This window comes from Neocloeon triangulifer, unplaced genomic scaffold (assembly GCF_031216515.1).
Source record: "Neocloeon triangulifer isolate White Clay Creek 2 clone unplaced genomic scaffold, ASM3121651v1 ptg000006l, whole genome shotgun sequence".
Lineage (NCBI taxonomy): Eukaryota > Metazoa > Arthropoda > Insecta > Ephemeroptera > Baetidae > Neocloeon > Neocloeon triangulifer.
The window spans coordinates 3,361,195-3,381,948 of NW_026775549.1; the positions used below are offsets into that span (position 1 = coordinate 3,361,195).

The following is a 20,754-nucleotide window of genomic DNA, read 5'->3' on the forward strand; positions in this document are numbered from 1 at the left end:
ACAATATTATTATACACTTCAACTGGTCATAATGTTTGAAATGTGCAATGAAATTGATTAAATTAATAAAATTATTATGATTTCAGTTATTTTATATAATTAAAATTCGTTTTTATACGACATACAACTAAAGAAATTCATAAGAATTGCTTAAAGTGTACCTCAATCATGTTTGCAACACTTTGTTATTGACCTCTCTCTCGACTTGACTCGTGAATTTCGAAATCACGTCACTTCACTTTTACCACCCTTTCCTCCCTTTCGAAGTTTCTAGCAGGAGTGCAGGGCAGGACCTTGCGTAGCACGCAACGATCGTAACGCAGTCTCCGTCGGCAAGTCGAAAGCCGCAAAATCTGCTTTCGCACGCAAACCCTAGAAGAGAGGCTACGTAAGACCACTGGAAATACTGACATCATGGACTTCATCAAGAAATTTTTTGGAATCCCACCGCCTCAAAAATACAATGATGGCTATTATTATTGGTAAAAAAAATCATTCATTATACTCCCAAAAATATTATGATACACATTATGCCTAAAGAGCTATTCAAATTTTGTATATGTATTATTATCTTACAACATACATAATGTAATATAAATAGCTATTAATTATTTCCACAGTAAATTCATTAACATTTCTAATATTTGTTTTGTTAAAGGGGCACAAATCCGCCAACAATCCAAGATCTTGACGAATTCAAAAATTTCCCACATCCAAATCAGCCCTGGCAGAGGTATGTGTATTTTTTTTATCACAGTGCAATTTAACAAAGTAAAAACTAATAATAATCTTGAATTCAGAGAAATGGAGCAAAATTTAGGAGACATCCTTGGTCAGTACCCTGGCTTTTTCTCTGAAGTGATGCCTAGATTTTTTGAAGGTACATCCATTAAGAATTAATCTCTTTTTGTGTAGTAAAATATCGTCATTTAAATAGATTTCCAGTCCCAGCCTCCACTGCCTCCAGTTATTGATAAATCGGACAAAGTTTTGGATGGAAGGTGAGAAATAAATTTCATAAATTTTTAACCTTAAAATAATATTGGTGCTTTTTAAAACAGTTCTCTTACTGGTGATCATCTGATGGCCATAATGGAGGAAGATCGTCAGAAACGCAACTATCAGCATCAGGCTCCTCACCAAGATTTGCCTTTGCAATTTCCGCAGCTTCCACCTGGTTTCAAAAGCTTCAGCAGATCCATTTCAATTCAAACAACACAGAGACCTGATGGAGTAATATATAAACAAATAATTTTTTAAATTTCTACTATTTAATAATTTATTTTTAAATTTAAGGTCTGGGAGACTAGAAAAGTTGTTCGTGATGGCGAAGGAAGTGAGCAAGTTACAGTGACGGAGCAACCAGACCCTCCCAGTGGTGGAAGTACTTTTTTCTCTATGATTCCCCAATTTGGCGCCGAGTGCCCTAATCCTCCCAAGCAGGACCAAAATAGAATGAGCTTGTTCGAGAAGGTTTTCCGCAGTTTTTAATTGTACCGATCCATGAATTTTGTTCAACATGAAATATAATTAAAAATTATTGCTGCACGGCATTATTGTTTGCTGGCTATTGACAAAAGTGATATTAGAAGTAAAATTAAATAATAAAAAATTGAATGTAAAATTTAATCAATAAATACTTATATGAAAGATGAATTATACTTTTTATTATTTATCCTAACTGACACTAAATTATCATTTAAATCTGAAAATTTTTGCTACTTAAGTAGTTTAACTATTTAAATTTGTATGTTATCAAAAAAGATGATTAATTAAATAATAATTATTGGTTTTTAAGCTAAATTCTTTTCAGTGTAACATGAACCGTTGGTTGAATTTTGTCTTCAATTAATTAATTGAGCGATAATCATAGTGATGATATTAAAAAGGCCAATATTTTTAATACCCTTTTAGCAACCTGAATTTTTGCAACAGTATCCCCCCTCGCAACGGGGCATCATTTTTGAAACTATTTTTTTACGTTGGCAGCTCTGCATGCACTCGCCTTGTTTTCCCAGGAATACATCAGACAGTCCAGGTGCATTTCAAAATGGACTAGCTGTGAACAGACCCATCCCAATTTGCAAGACGATCGCGCTTTGCCGATTAAATTCGGCCCATGTGAGCAAAATTGTTTCGGCATGAGTCCGGCCGAGTGAGGTCCTTGTCAAGCAGCGGAAAAATGTCGATATCGCACTTGTTCGTGGAAGCAACTCGCGTCTGAAGAAGCTCTCGTGTGAAAGGTACACACTGAAACAAATGTATACACAACATTATAGTTCAATTCAAATGTTACACGGCTCGTTTGCCAAATCCTATGGCGAAAAATGTCAATTTATCTTGAATTTTTGATTTATGCCTAATTTTGGCGAATCTAAAGCCGCGATAAAATTTTGGAAATTTCCGCAGGCAAAAGACAATAAATTCGCATGTGTGCTGATTTCAGGAACAATCAACAAACCCGTCACATTCATCCTTTGCACATGAATGCACGTGTTTACTCTTTGTTTCTTTCAGCTGCCTCTTTCACAAAGGCCCCTTTTCAGTTCTCGAAACTAATTTTAATGCTCTTGTTTTGTTTCAGACGCAATTACTTGGTCATTCAATGATGGAGTGGGTCGAAATTATCGAGCCTCGCACAAAGGAGCATATGTATGCAAACCTCTCAACAGGGGAGTGTGTTTGGGACCCACCATTTGGCGTGCCTGTGTAAGTTGCAAACTCATTTTCAGGGAAAAATTTAATGAACATTTTCCTCCATAAACGACAACAATTTACTAGCAAGCTGCTGCAAAAAACCCAACTTGCAAAATATTTTTTTATTATAAGAGCATCCTTAAATAGTTCCTATAAAGTTGCATTTAAATTGTTTTGATTAAAATATGTTATTGTTTTTATTTGTTGCAATGGCACATCCTTGTGAGGGAAAGAAACCCCAAAACATTGGGTTATATAATTATAATGATCTGCGGCGGGGGCAGGGCTGAGGGTGTAGTTTGTCAGTTTTTCCACTTAATGTTAGATAGATTTTTCATATAGTCATGAATTGAATATTATTTTTGTAGAATGAAAGCAATTAAAATAAAAACATAATTGAAATTTGTTTTTAGGAAAAAGACTGATGATAATCAATGGTGGGAGCTTTTCGACCAGGCAACTCAAAGGTTCTACTACTACAACGCAACCTCGCAGAAGACTGTGTGGCACCGGCCTCACAACTGTGACATCATTCCTCTGGCCAAGTTGCAGGTAATTGAGAAAACTGGTTGTTTCTTCTTGTATGTAGTTATCAGGGTTTCATGAATTTACCATTAATTTTCGTCCATTCTACATAAAAATAAATAAATATTTAATGTTCTAGTTGAATGGACGTGTGTTATTCTATTACTGTAATTCCTTTTTTTTCATTTAATTTCATAATTTCACACTTATGTAGCTCAAATGCCAATTTTCCAGCTACAATAATTAATGAAATTTAGTTGATGCTGAATTTTTTGTGGTAAATTCTGAACTTTGGTAGATACTAGTATTTTCTGATTTATAATTTCTCTTAACTCCCCCAATGCCCCATTTCTTACTATTTTTATTTTTTATTTTGCTATTTTGTTTTGCAGACTTTGAAAAATAATACTGAAGTCAGTGACGAGATCTCTTCAATAAAGAAAGAGTCGGTTGCCACTCAGACCCCAGGCAGATCAGTTAAATGGCCTAAGTCAGAAAAGAAAGACTCTCTTGCCACAACTCCAGTCCAAACAGTTAATTTTGACGTTTTTCATCAAGCAACCCTCCTCACTGAAATTCTTTCACAGCACAAAACCCCTTCTTCCTCAAAAACCACACCGACGAGCAGCTCCTCTCCCGGTGGCAAACCTGCAAGCAGTCAAACGCAAACCAGTCCAGCGAGTTCCCCTCTATCGAACAAAAGGACACAGCAAGTGAGCCCTTCATCTCCTAGTGCGAGTCCAGCCTCTGAGGATTCCAACCGCGCAAGAGGAGCTTTTGTTGAAGAGTCGGAGAGGAGAAGTCGGCGCAACAAAAATGGCAACAAATCCGAGTCCTTCAGGTCGGCCAGTTCTTCGAACGTTCCCCACCAGCATGCGTCAGTCGGCGATGGCTTTGCGTCGTTTGAATCTCAGAAAACCCCACCTGGATCCACACCAAAGGTAACTTTTGTCATACATACAAACAAAGTATTGCGTGGAAAAAGGCGGATCTCTCATTTTTATACAAACTTTTTAGAAAATTAGTAAATTCATTTCCACGTTTTTTAGATTCAATCCGGTAGCAGCAGTGGTCGCACCAGCAACCAAAGCCGCCACCAGAGAGAATTCAGGGATGCCAAACACTCCCCCAGCACCGATATTGGGATCACGGTTTCCACAAGTACACCTATTTTCAAGAAAAAGAGCCCCAGCGCTGCTGCCATCAGCTCCACGGCTGCTCAAAGTTTAGACAGGTACGGTCTCTCTGAGCAGCCGAGTTCTTTTGTGATTCCAAAGCAGCGTAGTTTTGACATCGCCAAGGAAAAATCTTCGCCTTCCACGGACAGAGGGGCTTCCCAGCAAGACGCAGCTACAAACTACTTGTCCTCAAGCTCCCTATGTCGCAGCTACAGTTTCATGCAGTCCAGGCCTGAGTCGTCAAGCACTAAGTACCAGCAGCAGCAACACCACAGTCGCAGCTGCAAGTACAACGATGATGACGCCATGCACGAAAAGTACTTCATGGTTTCTCCGTCAGGCCTGAGAAGCGTCGAGTCCACACCTCAAGCTAGACGCAAGTACTTGCCCACTGGCCAGGACTACCTGCGCACCGAGACCGCTGTGGCTCTGGTCGGACACAGGAAGTCGTCTAACTCGGAAAAGTACCTCCACGATGGTGCTTGCTCGGCCGATTCTAGTCCTTTGACCAGAGCAGAAAACACAGTGATGGGGACAGCGCAAGAGGCAACTGCTGCTGAGACCAAACTGGGGTTGAATAAGTCAATATCTTCTAATAGTCCTCTGCTCTCTCCAGCTGACTCCGGCTTGCACACTACTGGCAGCAGTTCAAGCAGGTAAGAACTGTCATAAATTTTCATGGAAATTATATTTGCCTGATTTTAACATATTCAAAATAATAAATTTCACTATAAAAGTTAATATAATGAGATACTTAAAAATATCAATTTGTAGGCGTGGAACCGACATAACGCGAGAGCCAAGTTTCTCGCATAGATCAGACAGCGAAGCAACTTCTGGCAGCATCCGAAGCAGCTCTGATTGCGCTCACCACCATAATGGCTCAGCCTCCTCAAGTACAGCCAGTCGCTCGGTGGTTGGCGATTCCACTTCCAAGCATCTCTACACTAATCTTGATTATTCCTATTCAATGGATCCAGCCATGCAAGCCCACCTACTTCCTCTGCAGCAATACATTCTAGAGCAAGCAAAACTTTCAGGTTAGCAATTTGTTTGAATACCAAAGTCAAAGTTGGACATTAAATTTTTGAATCGATAATGTGCAAACTGAAAAAATGAAATATTATTTATATGCAGGTTGTTACAAATTTGGTGATCCCCTGAATGATGAACAAGATTCTCTCCACTCGGAGGAATCAGCCGGTCGTCATGATGACGACAGTGATGAGTTTGCTGACGATGAAGGCATGTCAAACCCTGACTCAAGTTCTCAGGAGTATCTAGATGACGCGCATTACCTGGACCCCGACAGCGACGACAATGATCTGCCAATTCCCAGGCGGACCTGCAGCCATCATCAAAGTTCCTCTTCCAAGCCGCAGCCACCGCCACATCATTTGGCTTCTCCTTTCAGCTACTCTAGCAGTGGTAGACCCAAGCCAAGCCGCAGCCACACACTCATGGGTATACTTTAATTGACTAATCTGCTTAAGCGTTTCCACTAACTCAAATAACACAGAGTCGTCAAGGGGCAATTACGACATCCCTGAAAGTAAAAAAGATGACGAAGCCACTTACTATAACGCAATGGCAGCCACCGCCTCTTCTGCCAGTGTGTTGACCACTGGAGGGGTGAGAGGGATGAGTTTGGCGCTGCAATCTGGCCTGTACCCTCTTGAGACTCAGCATGCGTCCTTGAAACGTAAAAAGGAACCTGCGCCAATGCCTCCCGTTTTGTACTCTCCAGTCATGGAGAAAAACGAGGTATTGATTTTTTTCGCGTCAAATTCTTCTTCAACAATCATCCTTCTATCCTTCCACTCTATTAGCTTAAAATTCTTGTGCTCAAACTTTGTCTCACACAATGTGTCTTATCATTAAGATGTCAAATAGAAAATTGGCGTAATTTCACGAGACTAGTTTGGTTGTGATTTTTTGTAGATAATTTTAACTGCATCCATGGAGAAATTGCCAACTTTTGCACGGATCTTTTTCTCTAAATGAAAAATGAAATAAAGATCTGGATGTGTAGCATGCAAGTTGGCAGAAAACTAAAGCGCAATTTGTAATATTTGGCTGCAGTTGCTGTGTGCTCCTCAAAGCAGTAACCACCCGCAGCACCATTATCACCAACACCACCAGAACCAACATCAGATGATGTGTCTCTCTTCCAATGGAGGGTGTCGCATGCAAACCCTGCCAATAGCTATTTCACCCCCAAACTCTTATCTTGTTGGCCCATGTGTCTTCCAGCCCATCGCAATGCCAGCGGAGCAGGTGAGTTCCATGCTCCTCCATCTTTGCCACTTAAAACAGTTTCTCTTTATTGTAAAAAGTATATTAATCTCAAGTTGGACCTTTTGTGACCTAAAATTCACTAACCTCTTCTCCCTCCAGCTGCCAAGAGTATCCAAATTCACCATGAATCCAGCTACAAAAGAAAAAAGACCACCTTCGGACAGTGACATTGAGAAATACGCTGAGGATAATCTTAATTTCCATAAGAAGGGAATCTTCAGGAAGAAACTAGCAATCCGTGACATGCTCTCGTGGACACAAGTAAAATTAGTTTTTGGTTCAAGAAATGAGTAATAACTAATAACTTTTCTTTTTAGGATGGTATCCAAAAGCCAATGTTGGTTCTGAATGACAAGGCCCTTAAAAAAGAAGCCTGTGAACTTTTCAAACTGGTGCAGGTTTACATGGGTGATCGCAAAACTAAACCAGGCAGCACTTTATTCTCTGTTGCACTGGAAATTTGCAATCTTGGTTACAGCAAGCCAGGACTTCGTGACGAGCTTTATATTCAAATTTGCCGGCAAACAACCGAGAATCCTAGAAAGTCAGTTTTGTCTTAATTTATTTGGCTAAAATTATATTTTTTACCTTCATAGGGAAAGCCTTCGGCGAGGATGGGAACTTTTATCAATTTGCTTGGCTTTCTTTCCGCCATCTGAAAAGTTCCAGAAATACTTAGATGGGTACATGAACAGGCATAGGGACCCAAGCTTGAACTTCCCTGAAGTAGGAAAGTGGCCCATCCATGTAAGTGTCTGTTAAAATAACCAGACCAGTGCAGTTCTCGCATTTAAATATTTACATGGGTTCTGAGCATGTAGCTTTGATACTCTTAATTTTTAACAGAACATTATTTATTTAAAAATATTTACACTTTTTTTTTGTTTTCCTTAGGTTCAAATTAGTCATTTTGCTAAGATTTGCTGCCAGAGATTAGAACGGATAGGAGCAACTGGCAGGAAGCAGCCAAAGAAGCCTACAATTGAAGAAATTGAGCAGGCTAAAGTAATTGAATAGTTCATCGTTGATTGAAGCCTACATTTTTTTCAATACTTTCAGCTGCAAATCTTTCGTACCAGCATGTTTGGCAACAATTTGGATGAAGTTATGGAAGTGCAAAAAGATCGATATCCTCAGAGAAAATTACCTTGGGTGCAAACTACACTCTCAGAAGAAGTTCTCAGGCTTCAAGGAGCACAGACCGAGGGAATATTTAGGTAAGATGCTTATTTATTCTCAATTCATTACAAAATGTTTCGTGAAAAATTAATTATAACGTAATAATGATTAAATTTTTTTTGGAATTATTTCAGAGTGTCTGCTGATATTGACGAAGTGGCAGCAATGAAGTCGCAGATAGATCAGTGGCAGTTAAATGACTCAAACGACCCCCACCTTCCGGCGTCGCTACTTAAACTGTGGTACCGAGAGCTCTACGAGCCCCTCATACCTGATACGATGTACGAGGAATGTGTCAAATGCCACGACGATCCTCAGTCGTGCCTTGCTATCGTCCAGATGCTGCCCGAGCTCAACAGACTTGTGCTGTGCTACCTGGTCAGATTCCTGCAGGTTAATTAAATTCTACAACAGATTTGGGATATCGTTCAAAACATAAGCCTTACATTTCAGATTTTTGCCAGGCCAGAGGTGGTCCAAGTGACGAAAATGGATGCGAGCAATCTTGCTATGGTAATGGCCCCTAATTGCCTTCGATGCCGGTCGAACGATCCCAGAATAATTATTGAAAATGCGCGAAAAGAAATGGCTTTTATGCGCACGCTGATCCAGACCTTAGACACAAGTTTTATGAGTGAAGTATTTTAAATTGTTGAAAATTTGCATCATTCTTGAATTCAAAATATGCTACAATATTAACCAACTAACAAGCAAAATCTATTCCAAATAATCATTTACAAGAGCTCTATAGTGAGTTCCACATTAAGAAAAACACTGTTTGGATTGACCCTTGGTACACCTTTTAGCTTATTAGTCTCTGCCTGTGAGGGAGCTTCTTGCAAGTGTCATTCCAATACTTGTTTTGCACTGCTAGTCTTTGATTATTTTGAGGGCTCCGAACCTCTTTGATCCCTCTTTAAAAAGCAAAATGAATCAGTAATGGTTATTTCCTACTTCAAAATTCCTCAAACAAACTTAAACATTGTGGAACTTAGTGTCACAAAAGAAAATAATTCAATTTTCGTCACATTCAATGTTGAAAACGACTGGTCCAATTTTAGTCAAGATTGCCAAATGCGTTGGACCTGCTTTGGAGCAATACATTTAGATGATGTTGCTTGAAGTCTGTGAAATTTCAGCTGAACAATAGGTAGTGCATAAAAGAGCCTATATACATAGAAATACCAAAACAAAACTTAAAATATGTTTTAAAAAATTATCAAAAAGTATATTGAAAAGGAAAGGAAATTTTGTACCGAACTGAGGCAAGCATAATTATTTGCTGAAAATTTATTTTTATCTCCGGGATAATTGATTTGCATGTGCCATTTTTGTTTAAGTAATTGTGGCACTCGTACTAATTGCATTGTCTGATCACCAAATTTATATTGTTTTTTCCCAATTATTGCATTTATTTTTACCACCACTGGAGGCAAACTCCTCTGGTTTCTTCTCTTGCCTTCCTGAAATCTCAACCGAGATCAAGAATAATAATTTTTGAGACTTCTGATATACCTAAAAATTTTCTGCCTTTTTCCTCTTCCAAGTGTCGCATTTTCTATCAACGTGGTTGTAATAATTTACGAATACTGACGAATACCATTAAGTTACATTGGTTATTTTACTTATCAGAGGTCTTACCGCAGCTTCGCGGCGGCGGCCAGTGTGGCTGATTCTGATTGTCAAATATAAGTATTTCCTCCCTGAAGCCTAATCTTCTCTGTCCCAATAATATCTATGCATTTCGGCTGCCTCTTGAATAAAATTAAAATACTGCAAATATTGCAATCACTAATAATCTTGAAGTATAAACTGCGCTATTGGGCTACACTTGCAACACTAAATTTCTTCCCAGAATTGAAACGAGTAAACCAAAGAATAAAATGAAAAGATTCGTCAAACATTTTTATTTTTAGAAATTTTTAATTTTGTACTTAAATTTAAAAATAGTATTCTTTTTACACCTTTCTTTTTTACAACTATTGTTTATTCTTCTCAGTCATTCTCTCATATTATGTTTTACAAGTTTTCCTGAATCTTCCTGTGTGATACTTATTTTTGCACATCATATGCGGCTTGAAATCTTTTGCTATCATTTGCACTCCACTGGAAGTGCGCTCTGGCCGTAAAACTTCATTTGAATGAAAAAAAATCACTTGTTTTATAAGTGAATGATGACCTGGGGTGTGAGGGTTACAATGACCCCAAATCAGCAGTGTTATTACTGATTGTTACCCAAAGCACGTTATACACTATAGTACTCCAATTTTGGCCAATTTATCAGCATATAAAATTGATTTACAAAATATCCAGCCTGATGCCGCGGCGGCTGGTTTGATTTTTAAGTGGCCTAAAAAAGCCTGGCTGGCTGCGACCTCTACTTTTTTTTCTCATTATCAAATAAAAATCTCTCCGCCAAAAATTTCCAACACAAAAAAAAAATTCGGCCGCCGCTATGAACCTGTCAAAGAAACTAAATTAAAAGTGAATACTTGTTAGCCTCTATGATTTTGTTGGAATTTTGTATCTGAAGAAAAAAATAACACTATTGTGGGACGCTACTGTGTACATATTGAATCGTATAATGTAACAACTAATTATATTATATATATTATCCAGATAACCAAAATACAAAAGTCACATACCAAAATGGAATAAAACTAGCGTATTATTTTTTTCTCATATCCAAAAATAATCATATACATATTATTATATAATTTTGATAATTTTTTTTTTTTTTTTTGCTCTTCCCTCTCAATCGGCATAAGTCAATATTATGTCCAAAAAGTTCTTAAATACACCTACTCAAGATGAATATAATTTTTTTTCATGATGGCCTTAAAAGAGTGACTCCGGGCGGCGGTGTGAATTGCGTTCCAGCTTTAATCCATTCATGCAACCAACTTGCACTATAGGCAACCTGCTTTACTCGAAAAGAAGGAGAGGAAAACAAATCGAGCCGGCGCAAGCCGCAATGTCAACGCCCCTCTCCCTCCCTCGTAGTACGAGTGTGTTTTCAATTTTCACGAGATCTCTGTGGGCTGTCGATGTTTGCAATTATTTGACAAAAAGGGCCTTCGATTTTGCCAACTCAGACCGTCCGTCGGTGTCTCACGCTTCTGCCATGGGGATCCCGCCGTGCACCGACAAGGAATGATTTCGCTAACGGACGTGACCATTTATGTATAAAATACATAGCCAAAGAAGCTTTGCACGTTTTGCTCTGCAGCTGTAAAATATTCAGCAATAAAATTATGTGTATTTTTTACACATAGCTTCGACATTATTGAATTTTGCTGCAAGAGCATTATTACATTTGTCCTCGTGAGTTAATTACAAGCCCGGAAATGTCATCCTGGATGTACAGAGGCCGCAGTATGCGCTCCAACCACTCATCTTCTGTCCGCACCAGTGGGTTCATTTCATTGATAAAATCTAATAAATTAATCGCGATTCTATGCTCAGACCGACGAGACAGCGAAGATGAGTACATCCGGCTGGACGTAACAAGAGGTACACAATTAAAATAATATGTTATTTACCTTCAATTTACTGACTCTTTGTTCATTTCAGATCCAAATGAGATGACAACTGAAATCTTGGTCAACATTTCTCGCCGGCTAGGAATCTCCGAGGCCAAAAAGTTTGGTTATCTCAACGCCTGCACCAATTTCTTCACAAAAGAAGTTCTGGCTAATCTATCATACAACTTTGACGAAATTCTTTGCTGGTATAATTTTTGCAAAAATTGTGTTTTTATCTGAAATGTCTTGTTATTTTTAACAATGATTTTAGTTTGAGGGTTGCTTTGGTCCATGATGCAGCCAGAATCCGGGCGACTGGCATTCGAACAATAAGACGTTTAATTAAAGATGATCAGGATGTGGCAGCAATTATAAGACTGCGAATACCTTACTTGGTAGCTAGGTAAATTATGGGCCAAAAATTTTTATTCAATAGTCCTTCTGTGAGGACTGAAATGAAAATTCAGAATTGTTTCTTTTTTTTTTAATCTAATTATAATTCTCTTAAAGAATTTTAGATTCTGACAGTGATGTGGAGCGAGTGCAGGCGCTTAGATTTTGCCGAAGGATAATTCTTTGTGGGCCCAATTTGTTTCCGAACGAATTGGCCAGATCTTTGGTGTCCTTAGCAAATGGAGGTGCAGAGGAGAAGGACAAAATTCTGCGAGTATGTCTTGCAACCCTTGCTGAACTTGGTAAATTGATCTTGGATTAAGCATAAATGTGAATTGATAACTTCCTTATATTTTTTTGTAAATCTTAAATGAAATTTAATTGTAGTAGTCAAAATATTAATTGCAATTTGTTTACAGCTGTTATGTGTCCTGATGCATTCATCACAAACGGTGGCGTTGCTGCAATTAGTAGAAACTTGATCGAGTCTCACTCGCCTAGGGTGACTGAAGTCTTGGTCGGTTCTCTCCTCTTTCTGCTGGTCCATCAAAAAACCCGAAAAAGTGCCAAAATCGATCTTACCGTCCTCTCGGCTCCGTATTGTGACATTCACTACCAACACCACGGCTGGGCGTCACAAGAGAAGAACAAGGAAGATCGTGACTGCCGAATTGGCAGCACCCACACCGCCCTGCTCTCTGTGCTGCGTTCCTTCCCTGGCATCCTGCATTTCTGTGACCCAACCGAGGTGGCCAGCGGCATCAAGTCGTTGGTCGATGTTCTCAGGTACCAGCATTTAGAGGCAAGGAAAAACGTCCTTGACCTGTTCAACGACCTGCTGGGTGTGCCTGAGATTTCCTGGACGGACGAGGCGAGTGTAGCCTTGGCGGACGTTGACCCGGCCAAGATGCAGGACGCCTGGAAGTTGTCGGATGGCTTTGTGGCTCTCGAAGGCAAATCTCTTTTGCCGCACCTCTCAGTATTCCGACCTAACATGGTCGAAATCCACAAAGCCTTGCTGTTGCAGACGTTTATTGAGGCAAACCTTTTGGAGGCACTTATCGAAGTCATCGTAACCAGCGACTCCTTCATCTCCCTAAGGGCTGCTATTTTGTTAGGTATAAGATTCTGCTTCCTCGATTTTCATTTTAAACAACTTAAAAAACTTTCAGGCCAAATTTTGCAAATGAGTCGCAATTTGTTGCCAACTGGGTGCGCCCTGCCCAGTTTGCCCACCCTTATATCCTACGCTAGCGGCTCAAGCTGCGCGTCCTCGCAGCAGCGCTCTCTTTCCGCTCTCAACGTCATCTCAAGATTTAACGCAATGATGAAGACACGACCCACTCCATCTAGCTTATTCTTGCAACAATTGTTGTATTTCTCAGGAAGTCTCAAAGTGGAGTTGGTTGCTGGCCAGAGTGTTCCTAAGTCAACAGTTCTTCAGGTTAATTTCAAATTAAAAAATTTTATTTAATGAAGCAATGTATCTCGTTTTTAAAAAAGTTTTATTGATAATACTTTTCACACTATATGGCATTCGTTTAAAACCAAACTTTTTGAACAAATTGTGCTAAAATTTCAATTATTCAGAACATGTTTTTACATATTATCTTTTATTTGCTAAATTTGTGTTTGCAGTTGGTGTCCAAAGACATTGAAGACTCTATCAAGAAATCTGCAGTTCTGGCAAACAAGGACCCCTTCTTTTGGAACTGGAATGTTGTGCTCACTATTTTAAAGGTTATTCTCACCTTTCCCTATAAATTTAATTATGAAAAAAATTAAAATATGTTTTCAGAGCCGTAATGATTCACTAATAAAACTTGAAGACTCAAACTACAAACTTTTTGTGCGGCGGTTGGTGGAGTTTTTCCGTCCAAGCAATAATAGATTCAGCCAGATCAAGCTGGGCCATTCTCACTCTCATTTGTATACTCTTGTTGCTTGTGAAGTAGTTGAATATCTAGTGGAAGCAGATGAGGTTTCAACATTGAGCAGCTAAATTGATTCAGATTGTTACCAATTTTTTTTTACAGGGAGAAGCCAGTCGACTACTAACCGAGTTGATTATTGACATTGGCGAGCACATTCAAGCCATTATTAAAGCCGACAGTGCTCACGACTGCCTCTTTAGTCCTCACAATGTTACTCATTCTATGTGCCAAGTGTATTTTCTTGTTATCGGCAGGCTGTGCCACTTCAGTAAGGGGGTGAAAGTCCTTGAGGCAGCAAGCATTTTCCAAAGGTCGGTGCCTCATGTCTTTTCATATTTACTCAAAATTAAATTTTTTTTCAGCCTTCTTAGCTTGATCGTTGAAACAAAACACGACTGTTATGTGAAACTAGTTGTGTCAAGTCTTGATTTCACCAATGATGGAATGCCTAGGTAAATTGTTTATTTTATAATAACAAATTGTATGTTAATTTTAAACTTACAGAATCATCCTAGGCAAACTTTTGAAATCACCCGTTGAATCGTCGAGAATTTATGCAACAAAATTCTTGTTGGTTCTTGTTCGGGCCCATGTAAAAGATTTTGAAGAATGGGGGATGGAGTTGTTAGTGATGCAACTCTACGACATCAATATCCAAGTGTCTTTGGCTGCCTCTGAAATTTTGGATGAGGCTTGTGATTACAAGGTGTGTATTTCAAAAGCCTAGATTTAAAACTTGGAAATTGCAAGGTCTGCAACTAAGGTGTATAAAGTCCTGAAAGGATTATTCATTTCTGCCAGTGAATTTTTTTTAACTAGTTAAAATTTTTCGCAGCCTTACTTGGAAGCCTTAGTTCAACTTAGACCAACCCTGTTGCAATTGGGTGACCGAGGACGACTGCTGTTGATGAGATTTTTGTCTACTCAGTCTGGATTCTCATATTTAAATGATGCTAATTTTGTCCAAAACGAGCTTCAGCTTTGGAAACATTCTTTCAATGAAAAGTAAAATATTAAATATTTCATTGAACTTTAAAACTTAGCTTATAAAACAAATGATAGGTATGTGCGAATCGTTGAAGCAGGACTTCATGAGGCGCTCACCATGCACCAAAAGAATGAAGAGGGTTCTTACGTTGGACGACTGAGCAATGTGAAAAATTCAGTTAAAGATTTTTATTTGCCGTCTCACTTATATGGACAACTTGTCCAACACAAAGAAGGCCTGGAACTTATTTCCCAAGATACAGCTTTGCTCAAAAAGTATTTTGAGGTAATTTAATATTCTTGTTTAAATAAACAAATTTATTAACTTTTTAAATTTTTGCAGGTTATAGATGTGAGGCAAAATGCCACAGAAGACATTTCCAAGATAAAGACTGCAATTTGGGCGCTCAGCCACATTAGTTCTTCTGTTGGGGGAATCAATTTGCTTGAGTCTTTGAACGAACCAGTCACTCTGGCAGATTGCTTAGTACTGTTGGCAACTGATCATCCCCATTATGGAGTTCGAGCTTCTGCTTTTTACGCTTGCTCACTTTTGGCAACAACAGAACTAGGATGTTCTCAGCTGGAAAGTGCAGGTGATTTTTGTTTAATTTATAAACTTGCAAGAAGTAGTAATAAAAAATATTTATGAAGGATGGATTGCTGTGCGGCAGGCTCGAAATGACAAATACCCTGTCATCCAAGTGCCAGATCTGTCACCGGAAGAGCCAGACTTCAAATTTGTTACAGACGATGCCGGAATTTGGTTTGAATTTCCAGTAGACCGCCGCAAACGCTCCACTAGTCACTGCTCTTCTTCTGCAAGCGCTGGCCCTGTGATCACTTTTGAAGACGAGGTTGATTGTGCAGTAAATCAAATAATCTCTTCCTCCGCCAATGCCTCTCCAGCCAAGATCAATGGTGTCAGCACGGTTGTTCCTCCACTCTTGTCCATCGGCTCTCAAAGGTCGCAAACACTTCCGCATTCTAAGCCTCCAAAGTACCAAAAGCACCACAAGAGGAGTCTCAGCGACACCAAGGGAGACTCCAGTGTTATGGGAGAGTTGCCAAAAATCAAGGAACCAAATAAGAAGCCGGAAAGGAGTCCAAGAGTTAGAAGCATATCTGTAAATTCTGAATGTACCGCTCCTAGCTTTGTAATCGACGATTCAACTCACGAAAATACTGATGAATATTTAAGCTGTAAGTTGTTGTAATTGAAAGTCTATCTCAAAAATCTTATATTTTTATTACAGCGTCACCAATTGGCTCGATCAACGAGCCCAACAAGGAGGTTCTGTCAACAAGTTGGCAAGACATCAAGGGTTTTGCAGCCCTCCGACTTCTTCCAAACAGACTTGGTGACATTTCCGAGATTAATAGTGACACTTCAAATATCTCGAGCAAATTTTTAAAGCCCTTTGGGTATGCAAAAATCAGATTCAGTATATAGAAATGGAATTAATATTTATAATTAGGTCGTCTGAAGTGGAGACGCCACTTCGCCGAGCGCCTTCATCCTTGAACTCAATCTGCCGTTACCCAAAGCTGATAAACTTGCAGCTGTCATCTGAGCCGTGTTTTAAAGGGATTGCCCTACCCGCTGATATTTGCGTAATGTTTCAAAAAGAGCAGCCAATTTACATCACTCGGTTGCAACGCAAACGTCGGGACCGAGAGTCTTTTTGTGAGTTGGAAGAAGTTCCTGAAGCAGGCAAGTTTTTTTAAATTATTATCATTTTTTTTTTCAATTATTTTTATATTCTACCTAGGCAATGCAAATGGTCGTGAGAGTCCAGACTCTGACAGTGAGCGTTCTTTTGACGGAACAATTTTGCACGACTCTATTAAGTGCATCTCCTGTTCCTACCGCACTCAAAATCCACGTACACCCATCAGAAGTGGTAAAATTTCAACCAGTTCCAGACACACAAGAACAGGTAATTTTTGCCAACAGAGGAATATCTTATTTTATTATTCTAATTTCCCCTTAGACACTGAAAGTAGTGAAGATTTCCGGATCGAGAGCTTTACCCTAAATTCTGCAACTCTGGAAACCGCAACGTTAAATAGCAATTTCAGCATAAGCAATTTCGAACTTGGTAAAATCTATTTAATGATATATAGGCTGAATTAAAATTATGAATAAATTTCAGATATGAGTCAAATTAAATGCGAAGAAAATGCCATTTTATCCAAGTGTACAGTAAAAAAAGAAATCCTAAAGCATGCTGAGCGACTAAGCAATCCAATTTGGTTTAAATCTTCAAAGCAAGCTCTATTACAGTAAGTAAATTCTATAATTTACACAAAATATACATGATTTTCTTTTATCTTGTTACAGGCTAAAGCAAAAGTGCCCTCAAGTATTTCAAGACTTATGCTTGTACTCCGATGTTTGCAATTTATTAGAAAACTCCTCTTACCGTCTGACAGCTCGAAAGAGCTTGCAAGAATTATTTTATGACTGTCATTTTGAAGAGGTAGGGCTTCCATTTTATTTAATTAGAAGTTTCAATAAATTTTTCACGTTCATTTATTTCAGTTGTTTGACGAGGCTGCAAATATTTTGAAGTTACGAGATGCCACCTCAAATCTTGTCTTCTCACCTCCTAGTGTGTTACTTGAAGAGTCTGCCACAATGACTCAGGAAAGCAATTAATGAACTCTTTATATAAATCTTTATTTAATAATGATACACATTATCTGTTTATAAAAATAGCCATTTAAAATATTTTCTACTTTTTTAATACTCACTTTAAAAACAATTTTTTTCACTGAAAAAGACATTTATTTTAACTTTTATAGTTCCAAAGCCAAGTGCCAAGTCAAACTCAAAAGATCGGCTGTAGTAAACACGTACTTGTATATAGTTGTTTTTGACTGAATATTTAATTTAATTCAAGACACCAAAAATAAATCAAATGAGTACATAACTAATGCATAGTTTGGTTTCCACGCGCTCTGCAATTTGTCGCTTTATGTGCTTGCCAGAGCTCATTTGGCCAATACTCTTTTGCCAACCAAACAAAAAATACAATCATAATAAATTAAATAAAAAATATTTGTTCTTTAATTTCTGCTACCGAATAAATTTTTGTATGCAAAACGTTTGACTTCAAATTGATTTGAATGGTTAATTTTTAAATTAATAATGTAAGATAGGTGCGACTCTGTCTAATTTTAGTGAAAGTTTCAGGCGACTGTTCAAAAGGAGTTTTATCAAGGAGTTAAAGTCATTTTTCAAACTAGATAATAAAATATTTCCTAAAAACTTTATTTTCCATCTTTTTGTCTTTTTAATTTATATTTAAGTACAATATAATCGTTTTAACCGATAAAAATGAATAAACTATGAAAAAATATATTAGTAAAATCAGCATAATGCATTCTCTCTGTTTTCAAACGCTTTTTTGTTTTGTTTACATTTTTTTTATAGGAATCATTTTTATACATACATTCCATTTGTTTGAAGCCTTATTTTATTCCAGGGAAAATTAGATATCCTGGGTACAAATTTTGGTACAGTATTATTCACATACATGATTTGTTTGTTGTGATTTATTCCAGCCGGCAAAAATTTGAATGTCATAGGAGCTCCAATGGACGAAATATACGTGTCCTGCATAAAGATCAACGGAAAACCTATTCTTCCTCCGTTGGTAATTATTATAATTTTGGAATTTCGAAACTATGAAGATCTAAACGAAAAAAACGAAAAAATAATTTTTGTTTTGTAATTCCAGCTTACTGATGAGCAGCGGAAGGAGATGAAGAATTACCGAGACCTGGCTCTGCAAATTGAGCTGAAAATACGAGATAGAAAAATCGAAGTGAACATCGACGACAGAAGTGTTGCAGAGAAGTCATCTTTTCAACAGCAGCAAGAACCTCCCGCGTCGCCAACGTTTACAGAGAGCACGGAAATGAACCTCGAGCTGGACACCAGCAGCGAAGCAACCTTCACACCCTGTCCCGGAAGTCGACTCGTCCGAAGCGAATCCTACACAGTCGAAACTCCTAGTCAAGCTCTGTTGAACTCGGTCGCCGAGTCAGAGGTGTCCGAAACTCCTACCCTGACAGAATCAAGGCCCAAATCTCTTCCAAAGTTCACGTGCGTCCGAAAGAAATCGGCCAAAGTTGCCACTATTTTTAGTCCAAAGAAGCAGAAGAAGACACCTATGAAGAAAAGGGTGGTCCAGAAGGAGGTGGAGTCTGAGGATTCAGAAAATACCGTTGTTGAAGGGGACTACATGCACAATCTGATCCAGAGCATGAAGGAGGAGTATGAATTGAAACTAGAGAGGCTGCGTCAACAGCAGGAAGAAGAGAAGATGCGGCTGAGGGAGGAGTTTTTGAAACAGCAGGACGAAGTTTTCCAAAAACTGAACATCAGCTCCTCACCGGAAAGACCACCGTCGCCTCCGATTAAATCTGAAAAGAGCCCATTTTTGGTATATTCAAAAGTAAGTCATATTTGGCATATTTATTTTCTCATTTAAATTTGAAAATTTATTAATTTGGATTTTAATAATCGTTTTTATATCCTTATTTTTGTAAATTTCAAATCGCTAAAATAAAATGCAATTTTTTCAGAATTTGAACGATTTGACAAATCGGATGTCACAGCTGCCCTTAGCAGCTCTGGTGCGCGGCTACTTTGTGCGACGCCTCCACAAAACTGAGCGCGTCCAGACCATCAAGGCGCAAATCAAAGAGACCCTGTGTCTGGCCATCAACATGCACGAGCAGCCGCAACCTTTGAGCGCCGCAGACATCACTCTCCACGGCCGCCTGATTCAGCAACTGGACCAGTCCCTCTGTGAACTGCACTCGCTCTTCTTTGACAACGGCGTGACTGATATGCTGAAGGTCATTGCTTCGGACCGGGAGAGGATGAGGAGGGGTTCTTTGAGCAGCAGGTCCTCCTCGTCAGGCAGAAAGGTCTCTTCGGCCACTGAACGCAGACAGGAAATGCGAAAACGAAGTCAGCAAGAGAACTTGACGTAATGTTTTATTTTGTAACTTTGAAGACATACAAAAAAATGAGTTTTTTTTGTTTGTTTGCTTTGAGCAGGCCAAAAACTGGAAGAGATTTACTGGTGCTTAAGGAAATTCGCCGAAGACGTGCTGTGAGGTCTGCCGACAGCACTAGATCAATTTTGACAGGTAAGAGATTTTTTAATTATAATCTGGTGAATTTCTTACATTACTACACAATTTTAAAAAAAATCACACGTAGACAGAACTCTTTCCACTATCATGGAATGTGATGGTAATAAAAATTTAAGTAACGTGAAATTTCGAAAATAATTTTTTTTTTATTTCAGTCCATATTTGTTCATTCTCTCAAGTTCCTTGTAGATAAGTAAAATTGAAAAAGAAAACTATAATAAAAATTCTCAATTCATTTACATATCAACTAAATAAAAAATTTATCTTAGATCTTAGTAGTTCAATGGAAATCTCTGTTCTAATAATCATGACCAATAAAAATTTAACCGAAGAAAACTAATTCAAACTAAGTTTGAAATGACTGGCTAGATTTTTTTTCCATTCTTGTCAGTTGAATTTTTTGAAATGGTTGACAGTATCACTGTGAAAGATTTTTATTTTTAATTCCTACAATAACTTTTGTTTTAGAGAGCTCCGGTTTTGACGGAGGCAACTTGCGCCCTGCAAAACAATTTGTTGTGCCTTGGCGATGAATCTAAGGACTGAGATAACTTCCTCACAAAATTAATGCATTTGTCCGAGTACTTGCCAAAGATTATTTATAGAAGTAATCAGCTAATTGCACTGGAAACTTGCAAGTCTTATATAAGCACTGATTTAAACTAATTGTTAGCTTAAGAAATTGTATGTTGATCAAATATATTTGTAAAACGGTTCGGGACCAATAGTATTAAATGAATGTATGAAGACGAGAAGTCTCTCTCCAGATCAAATCTCACCTTGTGTCAAGTGAGCACTGCTTGTATTTTTTTTACTAACACAATTGAATTGCCCATTAAAATTCACAAAACAACAACAGTCGAC

At 38.4% G+C, this 20,754-nt stretch overlaps 4 protein-coding genes across 7 annotated transcripts; all 4 read left to right on the top strand.

The window, feature by feature from the left end:
- Nucleotides 1–184: 184 nt before the first annotated feature.
- LOC132194246 (uncharacterized) lies at nucleotides 185–1,649 on the top strand. The gene is made up of 6 exons (XM_059615407.1): nucleotides 185–482; nucleotides 659–733; nucleotides 801–880; nucleotides 938–1,001; nucleotides 1,062–1,233; nucleotides 1,297–1,649. The coding sequence occupies exons 1-6, from the start codon at nucleotides 415–417 to the stop codon at nucleotides 1,489–1,491; spliced, it is 654 nt and encodes a 217-aa protein (XP_059471390.1). The 5' UTR covers nucleotides 185–414; the 3' UTR covers nucleotides 1,492–1,649.
- A 374-nt stretch (nucleotides 1,650–2,023) lies between these two features.
- On the top strand, nucleotides 2,024–10,620 carry LOC132194494 (rho GTPase-activating protein 39). Of its 3 annotated transcripts, XM_059615798.1 has the most exons (17): nucleotides 2,024–2,243; nucleotides 2,585–2,709; nucleotides 3,111–3,249; nucleotides 3,615–3,755; nucleotides 3,810–4,163; nucleotides 4,272–5,056; nucleotides 5,175–5,440; nucleotides 5,538–5,864; nucleotides 5,920–6,164; nucleotides 6,483–6,677; nucleotides 6,798–6,959; nucleotides 7,016–7,242; nucleotides 7,295–7,445; nucleotides 7,593–7,703; nucleotides 7,758–7,915; nucleotides 8,012–8,270; nucleotides 8,331–10,620. In XM_059615798.1, the coding sequence occupies exons 2-17, from the start codon at nucleotides 2,606–2,608 to the stop codon at nucleotides 8,523–8,525; spliced, it is 3,819 nt and encodes a 1,272-aa protein (XP_059471781.1). In that variant the 5' UTR covers nucleotides 2,024–2,243; nucleotides 2,585–2,605; the 3' UTR covers nucleotides 8,526–10,620. The 3 variants fall into 3 exon arrangements, with proteins under 3 accessions (XP_059471781.1, XP_059471783.1, XP_059471782.1); XM_059615800.1 differs by lacking the exon at nucleotides 6,483–6,677; XM_059615799.1 differs by lacking the exon at nucleotides 3,615–3,755.
- Nucleotides 10,621–10,855: 235 nt separating this feature from the next.
- LOC132194492 (rapamycin-insensitive companion of mTOR) lies at nucleotides 10,856–17,947 on the top strand. The gene is made up of 23 exons (XM_059615797.1): nucleotides 10,856–11,288; nucleotides 11,343–11,390; nucleotides 11,451–11,607; nucleotides 11,673–11,804; nucleotides 11,912–12,096; nucleotides 12,214–12,912; nucleotides 12,967–13,238; nucleotides 13,433–13,534; nucleotides 13,593–13,775; nucleotides 13,831–14,039; nucleotides 14,091–14,180; nucleotides 14,233–14,434; nucleotides 14,564–14,733; nucleotides 14,791–15,001; nucleotides 15,059–15,311; nucleotides 15,370–15,918; nucleotides 15,972–16,140; nucleotides 16,194–16,429; nucleotides 16,488–16,655; nucleotides 16,710–16,817; nucleotides 16,872–17,001; nucleotides 17,060–17,198; nucleotides 17,261–17,947. Exons 1-23 carry the CDS (start codon nucleotides 11,225–11,227, stop codon nucleotides 17,375–17,377), a joined length of 4,593 nt encoding a protein of 1,530 aa, XP_059471780.1. The 5' UTR covers nucleotides 10,856–11,224; the 3' UTR covers nucleotides 17,378–17,947.
- Nucleotides 17,948–18,109: 162 nt separating this feature from the next.
- Nucleotides 18,110–20,748, top strand: LOC132194495 (uncharacterized). Of its 2 annotated transcripts, none has more exons than XM_059615801.1 (6): nucleotides 18,110–18,225; nucleotides 18,286–18,377; nucleotides 18,462–19,181; nucleotides 19,312–19,721; nucleotides 19,793–19,884; nucleotides 20,359–20,748. In XM_059615801.1, the coding sequence occupies exons 2-6, from the start codon at nucleotides 18,318–18,320 to the stop codon at nucleotides 20,421–20,423; spliced, it is 1,347 nt and encodes a 448-aa protein (XP_059471784.1). In that variant the 5' UTR covers nucleotides 18,110–18,225; nucleotides 18,286–18,317; the 3' UTR covers nucleotides 20,424–20,748. The 2 variants fall into 2 exon arrangements, with proteins under 2 accessions (XP_059471784.1, XP_059471786.1); XM_059615803.1 differs by having other exon boundaries at nucleotides 18,168–18,237; nucleotides 18,310–18,377.
- Nucleotides 20,749–20,754: the final 6 nt, after the last annotated feature.